Genomic DNA, 11,922 nt, shown 5'->3' with positions numbered 1-11,922 from the left:
GATAGCTGATTCCAATCGGTTTGTGCTCTTTTCCTTTCCCCATATATGTGTGCTACATCCCTGTTCTTTTAAGTTGTTGGATCATTTCTTATTTATCTATGTAAAAAATCTTCTAAAGGAATTGCCGTACGTTGTTGGAACATTTCCTGTTGACTATTTATAAAGGGTTGATATTGAAGATATTGAACTCAAGAATTGAACTATGAGATCATCAAAGTATCAATATCATGTCTATACTCTTTATCCAGTATGTCCAAATATATTTGCAATTTATGCCGACAAGATATATATATAAACTTAGATTAAAAATTATCAAGACTTAGGATGTGCGTAAGCCACTAGTACAAATGATTTCCTCCTTTCCCCTCTTATCTAGTCAGCTCTCCAAGTGCGCCTCTGCACCGCGACCAAAAATAGCAATTGACTCTCAAGTCTGAACGCCACCGAGCCACAAGCGCGCGCAGCACCAGCAGTAGCTCGCCCTCGCCTCGCTCCAGACAGAAGCTAGCTAAATTAAGTACGTGCGGCTCGCCTCCTTCCTCGCTTCACCGCTCATTAAAACTATACCGCCTCGATCGATCCCCTGGGAGTGCTGGCTCCCGTTATATAATCCTCTCGGTTCCTCGACGCTACGTCCGAGCAATGGCGCTCACCATCCTACCTTCATATACCTAGCAGTCATTTCACAAAAGATAAAGGTAGGAGGAGGCGCAGCAGTGGTGGTGGTATTGATCGTTGGGAGGATTAGTTAACCATGGAGGAGGGGTTCCAATGGAGCAAGCCGGGCTCCTTCATCCTGTACGCCGTCTTCTTCCTGTCGGCGGCCGTGTCGGAGGCGAACATCGGCGACTTCGATGAGCACTGGCAGCAGCGCAAGCTCATGGCGGACGCTGCCGCGCAGGCCACCTACAAGCCTGACCCGCTCGAGGAAACCAACCGCCTCAACCGCGCCGTCCACAGGCACGTTCGTCCGTGCCCCTCCCCTTCCCTTCGATTCGATCATCACTTGCATTTCATGCCGATTGAGGACCACGCGTGCACATCGTCACTGTCAGTCATGCATGTGTTGTACGCACATGTACTATGCATGTTGAAGTTGGGGTGTGTGTGGTGGTGCAGATCGACTAAGAGGGAGGAGAGCAGCACGAGGCGGGAGATGCTGGGGAAGAAGAAGGCCAAGTTCGGGGGGGCGTGCAAGGCGACGAATCCGATCGACCGGTGCTGGCGGTGCCGCAAGGACTGGGCGACGGACCGGAAGCGGCTGGCGCGGTGCGCGCAGGGGTTCGGGCGGAACACCACCGGCGGGCTGGCCGGCAAGTTCTACGTGGTGGAGGACGGCACCGACGACGACGTGGTGAACCCGCGCCCCGGCACGCTCCGGTGGGCCGTCATCCAGCGTGAGCCGCTGTGGATCACCTTCGCGAGGACGATGATCATCACGCTCAAGGAGGAGCTCATCATCTCCAGCGACAAGACCATCGACGGCCGCGGCGCGCAGGTGCGCATCGCCAACGGCGCGCAGCTGACGGTGCAGTTCGCCAACAACGTCATCATCCACAACATCCACATCAACGACCTTGTGGCCTCCAACAAGGACGGCGGCAATATCCGGGACTCGCCGGACCACTTCGGCTGGCGCACCATATCTGACGGCGACGGCATCACCGTCTTCGGATCCACCAACGTGTGGCTGGACCACCTCTCCCTCTCCAACTGCCAGGACGGCCTTATCGACGTCATCGCCAAGTCCACCGGCGTCACCATCTCCAACTGCCACATGACCAACCACAACGACGTCATGCTCTTCAGCTCCAGCGACAAGGAGCCCGACGACCAGATCATGCAGGTCACCGTCGCCTTCAACCATTTCGGCAGAGGCCTCGTGCAGAGAATGCCAAGGTACGTGGTGTGTCATCTTGCATCCATGCATGCATGTCCTCGTCGATCTCTTCTTTCTCCGTGCAGCAACTGATGGATCGATCCACGAATTATATATGCGATTGCAGGTGCCGGTGGGGATTCTTCCACGTGGTGAACAACGACTACACGCACTGGCTCATGTACGCCATCGGCGGCAGCAAGAGCCCGACCATCATCAGCCAGGGCAACCGCTATATCGCGCCGCCGAACCTCGCGGCGAAGCAGGTCACGAAGCAGCATGACGCGCCGGAGTCGGAGTGGAAGAACTGGGTGTGGCACTCGGAGGACGACCTCTTCATGGAGGGCGCCTACTTCACCGTCACCGGCGGCGACGTACAAAGGAAGTTCAACAAAAAGGACCTCATCAAGCCCAAGCCCGGGTCCTACGTCACCAGGCTCACGCGCTTCGCCGGATCCATCCCCTGCAGGGCCGGCAAGCCGTGCTAGAGCCTAGCTAGCTATCTAGAGGCGGCGAGCTAGTGCACGCTGGCGGTAGCCGGCCGGCCGGATGGAGCCGATTGTTTTCAAATAGTTATGTATACGTTTTTTGTTCACTTAGATTGATTAACTCGTATATGTGTACCTAGAATCGTTAAGAAATTTGTGGGGAACCATCGACCCTAAAGGCTGTACCAGGCCCGTTTGTGATATTTTGGTGCTCCAAGATGAAACTAAAAACATGCCTCATTGAATTGAAACATCACAAAAATATTTAATATATAAATTATAAAAATAATATTTAGTGTATAAAAAATTATTTTTGATAAAAACTTCAAGAATATAATTTTTTTCTAATATTTCTAGATGGGAAATCATTGATGATAATATCAACATCAATCTCATCCAGTAATTTCTTCTCAATGCATAAACTTATCAAACCACTTAATCTTTCTTTAGACATTATGGATCTTAAATAGTTCTTTAATAATTTCAACTTAAAGAAATCATACCAATTATCACGTGGAACTCGCAAGAATTTGTATCCCTATCATGTCAATTGATAGATTACAACAAACAACAAATGTGAAATGCCGATCGCCAAGTCGCTGAGTTACCGATTAGGACAAGATTGCACAGGATGACGAGAGGAAGCAATCTTATCAACTATTCAACTTCTCTACGTACGAGAGGATTGCTAATTTCAATAATTTAGGCTACTGCTAAGGCGCAGAGTTAGAGTTCAACCCGGCCATCACCAGATCACCAACGGCGGGGACACGGCATGTCGTCGATTGATGGACCCGCTCCTGCATTAGTTGAACCACCGTCCACCGTAGTTGGCAACTCTTCCCTGCAAACATGTTCCATCAGAGCACACATCAGGAACACTAAGCAGACGAGATGAAAAACGAATGGTTGAATCCATCAAAAACTTTTTCGTTTTCTGGCATGGAAAATCATGGTCGAATCCACCGCATGCCTGCATTGCATTGCATTGCATTAGCAGCATTACCTAATCAGCTATTGAGTTTCTCGATGATGAGGTTCTAATTTTAGGGTTTGTACTGAAGGGTTGCGGGTAGGCTACGCTAGCATAAAATAAATTTTCTCTACCGCATTCAACCAGGAAGCCATGCGAGTAGGGGATCATGAATCATTACCACTTGACGAGCAGTGCAGCGGAAGAAGAGTTGGAGCAGACCAATCCAACGTCGTGCGCGTCAAGTAGTCGATCGTCAACCTCGTCCCGAGCACGTCCCGAGCACCTTCCGAGTACTCGCGGGTACGTCCCGAGTACTCCCGAGCAGATCAGCACCGCAATAGTAGCAGCGCCTCCACGGTATCCACACGTACAAGGATGGAATCACCGTGCGCCGGTGTGCTAGCACCGCGCGCCCGGCTAGGGTTTCGAAGGGAGTTCGGGAATAAGAGGCGGCTAGGGTTTCTGAAAAACTCAATGCGCCTTGGCCCCTGCCTATTCTTATATAGAGCACGCTAATGGGCCTTTAATCAACATTAAATCCCATTATGACTCTAAACCCTAATGGTCCTTTAATCAATATTAAAGCCCATTAGCAGATCCAATCCGCAAACTCAATCGCCTCTAGGGTATATCACCAACAATCTCCCACTTGCACTAGAGTCAGTACAAGTTTTATATTCCATCCCCTTAAGTGTGTGACCCGTTAGGTTCATGTGTAAACGGCCGCTATCCGAAAACCCTTTTCCGAATTGCAAGTCAATAGCGGTACCTAGCAGGACATATTGACTCCCGAATGCACACAAAGATCATATCGGCTGAACCTTGATATACTCATGCACCAATCCCTTTACCACACGATACCAGTCAAGCTCAAGGCGAGATTCGTGCCACCCTTGTGATAGCTCGACCATTCACTCGATCAAGTAGTGGATTCACCATGATTAACTCTTTAATCACATTGGCATGGCCATGCACTTTCCAATCCAACTACCTCGAGGGGCCCAGAGATATCTCTCCCGTTATTTAGGAGGGGTAAATTCCATCTTGATCACTCACATCCCACGACATGTTTCATAACATACCCGAAAGCAACCTTTATAACTACCCAGTTACGGAATAGCGTTTGGAAGCCCCTAAGTGTGTTACTACACATTCTGGAATCAATGATGATCTCAGGTCAAAGGATTCTGTAGGTACACCATTTGAGATAACAACTGATGGCACATTAAAAATAACAATCCCAGCAGTATCTCAGGGTGGGTCTATCCAACATCATGTTCTCTAACATGTGTCCACATTACTGATTTGATATCTCCATATCTATGATCCGTGAAACATGATCATCATTCAGTCAAATGTGCTAATCTATAAATCATTATTGTCCCACACAATGATATGAGATTAGGGACTATTTAGAATAACATCATAAAAACAAAGAGTTTCACAAACAAGTCACATACTTGTTGATCAATGTAAATGATAATTATTCATGGAACCAGATAACAATTATCCAAAAGTACATTAGCATAGACAGAACACATTCTCTCACATGCACTAGAGTCTATCCCGCAAGTATCTAATACCCATAGAGCTCAAGTGTGCCTCATGCTTGGGCTGTGGGAGAGGCTTCGTCAACGGATCAGCAATATTCGAATCCGTGTGCACCTTGCATATCTTTACATCACCTCTATCAATAATCTCTCGAATGAGGTGATAGCGCCGAAGTATGTGCTTGGACTTCTGGTGCGACCTAGGCTCCTTGGCTTGTGCAATGGCACCACTATTGTCACAATAGAGGTCCATTGGACTGGACGCACTAGGGACCACACCCAACTCAGAAACAATTTTTCTGATCCAAACAGCCTCTTTTGCAGCTTCTGAAGCTGCGATATACTCGGCCTCCGTCGTGGAATCAGCAACCGTTTCTTGCTTGGAACTCTTCCAACTCACCGCACCTCCATTAAGGCAAAACACAAAACCAGACTGCGATCTCGAGTCGTCCTTGTCGGTTTGGAAGCTAGCATCGGTGTAACCATTTACAACGAGCTCCTCCTCACCTCCATAGACTAGGAACATATCCTTAGTTCTTCTCATGTACTTGAGGATACTCTTTACTATAGCCCAGTGACATTCACCTGGGTTCGATTGATATCTGCTCGTAACACTTAGAGCATAGGAGACATCTGGACGTGTACAAAATATAGTATACATGATGGACCCGATAGCAGAAGCATACGGGATCGCACTCATCCTCTCGAGCTCATCAGATGTCTTAGGACATTGATTCTTGCTGAGAGTGATGCCATGTGACATTGGCAAGAAACCTTTCTTGGAATCTTGCATATTGAACCGATTCAATACCTTGTCAATGTACGTGCTCTGGCTTAATCCGATGAGTCTTTTCGACCTATCTCTATAGATCTTTATGCCCAATATGTATGCTGCCTCTCCTAAATCTTTCATTGAAAAACTCTTTTTCAATGAAGATTTGACAGCATCGAGCATTGGAATATTATTTCCGATCAATAATATGTCATCCACATATAAGACCAGAAACACAAGTGCGCTCCCACTAGTCCTTTTGTAAACACAAGGCTCTTCTTCATTCTTGATGAAACCAAACCCTTTGATTACTTCATCAAAACGAAGATTCCAACTCCGAGAAGCTTGCTTTAGTCCATAGATGGACTTTTGCAGCTTGCAAATCTTCCCAGCATTTTTCGGATTGACAAAACCTTCAGGCTGTGTCATGTACACATCCTCACATAGGTTTCCATTAAGGAAAGCCGTTTTGACATCCATTTGCCATATCTCATAGTCGAAATATGCAGCAATTGCTAGGAGAATCCGAATAGACTTTAGCATTGCGACGGGCGAAAACGTTTCATCATAATCAACACCTTGAATTTGCCTGAAACCTTTCGCCACCAATCGTGCCTTATAGATGTGAACATTTCCATCAACGTCTATCTTTTTCTTAAAAACCCATTTACACTCGATAGTTTTCACACCATCAGGTGGATCGACCAAGTTCCAAACTTGGTTTTCTCGCATGGATTCTAACTCGGATCTCATGGCTCCAAGCCATTTTTCGGAGTCTGGTCCCACCATTGCTTCCGAGTAAGTCTTAGGTTCATCATTGTCCAACAATAATATGTCGCGCTGCCCCGTGGTTAGGAACATAAACCGCTCGGGTGCACGACTGAACCTTTCCGACCGACGTGGGGCTGGTGTCTCGACAACAGGTTCTGCAACATCTTGCATACCGAGTTGTGGTTCAATAGGAGTTGAAACACTTTCAAGTGGTTCCCGAATTTCTTCGAGTTGCACCGTACTCCCACTAACTCTCTTCGCGAGAAACTCTTTCTCAAGAAAGACACCATTCCGGGCGACAAACACTTTGCCTTCTTCCCGGTTATAGAAATAATATCCTTTGGTTTCCCTAGGATACCCCACAAAGAAGCATTTATCAGATTTGGGAGTGAGCTTATCAGACGACAAACGTTTTACATAAGCCTCACAACCCCATATCTTAAGGAAAGACAATCCGGGACGCTTCCCGGTCCATATCTCATATGGTGTCCTCTCTACAGCCTTAGATGGAACCCTGTTTAACGTGAAAGCAGCAGTTTCTAGAGCGTATCCCCAGAAGGACAATGGAAGATCAGATTGGCTCATCATCGACCGGACCATGTCTAACAAGGTTCGGTTCCTCCGCTCGGACACCCCGTTCCATTGTGGCGTACCCGGTGGAGTCAATTGTGGAACGATTCCACATTGCCTTAGATGATCACCAAATTCATGGCTCAAATATTCGCCTCCACGATCTGATCGCAGAAATTTAATTGTCTTGCCTATATGATTTTGTACTTCATTCTGGAACTCCTTGAACTTTTCAAAGGATTCAGACTTGTGCCTCATTAGGTAGATGTAATCATATCTACTAAAGTCATCGGTGAAAGTAATGAAATACTGAAAACCACCTCTAGCTGTAGAACTCATCGGTCCACATACATCTGTATGTACTAGGGCCAATAATTCATTTGCCCTCTCACTTTGACCAGTGAAAGGCGTCTTAGTCATCTTGCCAAGTAAACAAGACTCGCATGTATCAAATGATTCGAAATCAAATGAATGTAGAAGACCATCTTTATGGAGCTTCTGCATACGCTTCTCATTTATATGACCTAATCGACAATGCCAAACAAAAGTGGGATTCAAATCATTAAGCCGAGGCTTCTTTGTATCAATGTTATAGATAGTTATATCCTCAAGATCCAATATATATAATCCATTTACTAATGGACAATTACCATAGAGCATACCATTCAAAAATATCGAACAACACTTGTTCTTTATTATGAATTCATAACCGTCTTCTTCCAAACATGAAGAAGAGATAATGTTTTTGCCCAAGGCAGGAATATAATAACAATTATTTAATTCCAAAACTAATCCTGAGGGTAGCGATAAGGAGTAAACGCCAACGGCCAACGCAGCAACTTTTGCACCATTGCCGACGCGAGCATCCAGTTCGCCTCTTGCACACTTCCTAGTCCTTTTCAGTCCCTGCAACGATTTGCAAGTATGAATCATTGATCCGGTATCAAATACCCATGAATCATCAAGACGAGTAGCAAGATTAATTTCAATAACATTTATACCTAAAGATGAAGTCTTACTTCCCTTCTTCTTTTTGAGTTCTTCCAAGTACAATTTGCAGTTCCTCCGCCAATGACCAGTCTTATGGCAGTGGTGGCAAGTGTCAGAAGCGGCAGGGCTAGCCTTGGGCTTTCCAACAGGTTTAGGCTTAGAACTCGAGATCTCATCCGAAGTTTTAGCCTTGTCCTTGCGCTTTCTCTTCTTGCTATCCTTTTGAACCATCATCACATGACTAGAGCTCTTCTTAATGCTTTCCTCAGCAGTTTTTAGCATCCCATGCAATTCAGCCATGCTTTTCTCCATGCTGTTCATATGAAAGTTCAAAATGAACGGCTCGAAGCTCGCAGGGAGCGACTGGAGAATTACATCCGTAGCCAACTCAGGGCTAAGGGGAAAACCAAGTTTTTCCAGGCTTTCAATGTAACCAATCATTTTGATCACATGAGGACTGACTGGACTGCCTTCTGTTAACCTGCACGCAAACAAGGACTTTGAGGTGTTGTACCTCTCGGCCCGAGCTTGGTTCTCAAACATGCCTCGGAGTCCCACAATCATATCATGGGCATCCCTGTTCTCATATTGCTTCTGAAGCTCAGAGGACATACAGGCAAGCATGAGGCAGCTAACATCCAGTGAATCGTTGGTGTGCTTCTCATAAGCCCTCCGATCCGCGGCAGGAGCATTATCAGCTGGTTCATCAGGATAGGGGACCTCTAGAACATATTCCTTTTTCTCTTGTTTGAGAACAATTCTCAGATTTCTATACCAATCAATAAAGTTTGTTCCAGAAAGCTTCTCTTTTTCAAGAATCGATCGCAAATTAAAACTGGAAGTGTTACTAGCGGCCGGTGCCATGATCTACAACAGAAAATGCAGGTTCAGCACTATGCCTATGTGAATCTTCTATTAAACAATTTAACAAAAGATACTCCACTATATGTGTTTTCCCTCTAACAACATATAGAGGATCAAGATCCATATTCAACTAAGTTCTAGTGAGCTTTGGCATCACTGCTAGAAACTTAGTGACATAGGTAAGCAACGCCTTGCTAATCACATCCCTATGTGACTCTTGTTTGCTGGGTGGCATCGAATGCCCCGGCGCCTAACATCATGCCCCAAAGCCCAAAACCGTTTTGATAGCTTTATCAAGTAAACCAATACTATGCGTGTGGATGTCCGACATCCACTCTAACTGGTTAAGATAAATGATGGCACCCTACTTTGGCAGACCTACCACACAATGATCAAAACCTTTGTAGGTGCAGCTATTGGAAGGGCATCAATTACTCTTGATTTTTCTGAGGGAAACTACTCTATCATGAAAATCATATCCATCACATATAAAACATGAAAGAATAGTATGACAGGAACATAAAAACATCACAAGCAATCATATTAACTGTGACATAGTATGGCCCCTTCACATGGTGATCTCCATCGCCACGGTTCCTGTCCTCCGGGTCATCATGCTTCAAATCTCCATAATCTTGTTCTAGTCTATTACACCTAATAGCACTAGATAAATTACATGAGAAGAAGCATCACAAGTCGACACGCAGGTCGTTATACAATAACATGACAGCCTTGGGCTGCAATTAACCATGACACGCAGGCCATGAAAAATTACACACATGCATCACATATCACAAGGCCATACCCGTCACAACATTCTCTGCAAAAACGAGTTAAGCGTAGAATCGAATTCTAATGTCGTGATGGGATCATGTTATTACAACAATCTCTCGGAAATACATAGATCGCATCTATGAAATCGCTATGAAAATCTCATCGGATCGATCGTATCGAGCCAATTCCGAGTCATTCATAATGTCTCAATTTCCATTAGATCAATCCCATTGATCATCGCGTGAGGTTTTTCCAGAAACGATGACAGCACACATGACCTCGATCTGCTGTTCTCCCGACCATGTCGCGATGCATGCAGTTAGCCCCGATGGTGATTCCAGCCGGTAGGGGCAAGTCGCATGCAAAAACAGGTGGGAGATCGAGCTAATCTTTTTGGCTATGTGGTTTCATCGACTGGCATCTCATCCGATCTCTAATTCACCTAACCAACCGTGCATTGATCAATCCATCATATGAACTGATCAAAAACAATAGATCTAATCTATTTCTATCACATATCTTCTATATGTGACTGATCCAGATCGAAAACTACGCAGGATGGCTCTGATACCACTGAAGGGTTGCGGGTAGGCTACGCTAGCATAAAATAAATTTTCTCTACCGCATTCAACCAGGAAGCCATGCGAGTAGGGGATCATGAATCGTTACCACTTGACGAGCAGTGCAGCGGAAGAAGAGTTGGAGCAGACCAATCCAACGTCGTGCGCGTCAAGTAGTCGATCGTCAACCTCGTCCCGAGCACGTCCCGAGCACCTTCCGAGTACTCGCGGGTACGTCCCGAGTACTCCCGAGCAGATCAGCACCACAATAGTAGCAGCGCCTCCACGGTATCCACACGTACAAGAATAGAATCGCTGTGCGCCGGTGTGCTAGCACCGCGCGCCCGGCTAGGGTTTCGAAGGGAGTTCGGGAATAGGAGGCGGCTAGGGTTTCTGAAAAACTCAATGCGCCTTGGCCCCTGCCTATTCTTATATAGAGCACGCTAATGGGCCTTTAATCAACATTAAAGCCCATTATGACTCTAAACCCTAATGGTCCTTTAATCAATATTAAAGCCCATTAGCAGATCCAATCCGCAAACTCAATCGCCTCTAGGGCATATCACCAACATGTACTGTGTGAGAGAATATGAGAATTGGAGTTCTGCCACCTCAAGGAGATGAGGATGTAGAAAACATGCCCTTGGGGAGTTTGTAGCGATCATATTTAAGGCATGTATGTGATTTTGGTGATTAACGATAACATAGTCAATGAAACTAATATGTTTATCAAATATATGCTTTAGTATATCTCATGGATGCAATAAATGAAGAAGCCACCGAAACCAGGACAAAGATTGATCAAATTAGAGAAGTCACAGAGAAAGTGTACACGTTGGAAGGTCTAGTGCAGAGGAGATTGTACATGCCAGAGGATTTCAGCTCATGACAACTATACACACTAGAAGATCTGGCGCATGAAGCCAGTACATGCCGGAGTGTTTTTTGACAATGGGGAGAAAAGCTAAAGCATGCCCGATGGTCCAACGATATGGAGTTGAATACGCTAGAGTATTTCTTGCAGAGAAGGTTATAAGTGTTGAAGAGTGAAGATCAACACGTCGGATGGTCCGCGCACTGATGATATAAACGCTGGAGTATTTTGTGTAGAGAAGAAAGTGGCTCGGTTGCCAGAAGCAGTGTGCATGTCGGATGGTCTGGTGATGGGGCTAGTGAACACGCCAGAACATCAAGTGTTCACAGTCAGTTTGAGTGGAGATCCAACGACTAGTTTTTTATGGATGTACATGCCGGATGGTCCGGTGAGTACAATGTTGTTTACACCGGATCATCCGACGTATACAGTAAAGTTGAGTCATTAGAGCAACGACTAGTACATGGAGTTGAGGCTATAAATACCCATCTGCTCGGTCATTTGAAGGTGCTGGAGTCTAGAGAACCTCATATACACCTGAGAATATATCCAAGCTATCAAAGTGCTAAAAGTGATCATTCAAGACAATTAGCACACCATTAGAAAGTGATCTGTGCTATTAGACCTAGAGAGAAGTGTTGTTAGGTGCTACAACCTAGAGAATGGATCAAGAAGTTATCCAATCCTTGTACCGAGAGGTACGTCAGCACCTTGGAGTCTTAGTAACTCGCCAGGCCTTGGTGGCTCAAGCTTGTTGACCCTCCGACTTGGTGTGGAGTGGCAGCAAGAAGCTTGTACGGGGACACGAAGATCCTTATCTTGGTGGCTTAAGCTCCAAAGTGAAGACAGTGACA

The 11,922-nt window shown here is 45.8% G+C and overlaps 1 protein-coding gene across 1 annotated transcript; it reads left to right on the top strand.

The window, feature by feature from the left end:
• Positions 1 to 650: 650 nt before the first annotated feature.
• On the top strand, positions 651 to 2,367 carry LOC133883358 (pectate lyase-like). The gene is made up of 3 exons (XM_062322667.1): positions 651 to 960; positions 1,120 to 1,899; positions 2,007 to 2,367. The coding sequence occupies exons 1-3, from the start codon at positions 755 to 757 to the stop codon at positions 2,365 to 2,367; spliced, it is 1,347 nt and encodes a 448-aa protein (XP_062178651.1). The 5' UTR covers positions 651 to 754.
• The last annotated feature ends 9,555 nt before the right edge of the window (positions 2,368 to 11,922 follow it).

This window comes from Phragmites australis, chromosome 10 (genome assembly GCF_958298935.1).
Source record: "Phragmites australis chromosome 10, lpPhrAust1.1, whole genome shotgun sequence".
Lineage (NCBI taxonomy): Eukaryota > Viridiplantae > Streptophyta > Magnoliopsida > Poales > Poaceae > Phragmites > Phragmites australis.
The sequence above is the reverse complement of the archived record's forward strand: the minus strand, read 5'-3'. Positions and strand labels throughout refer to the sequence as shown.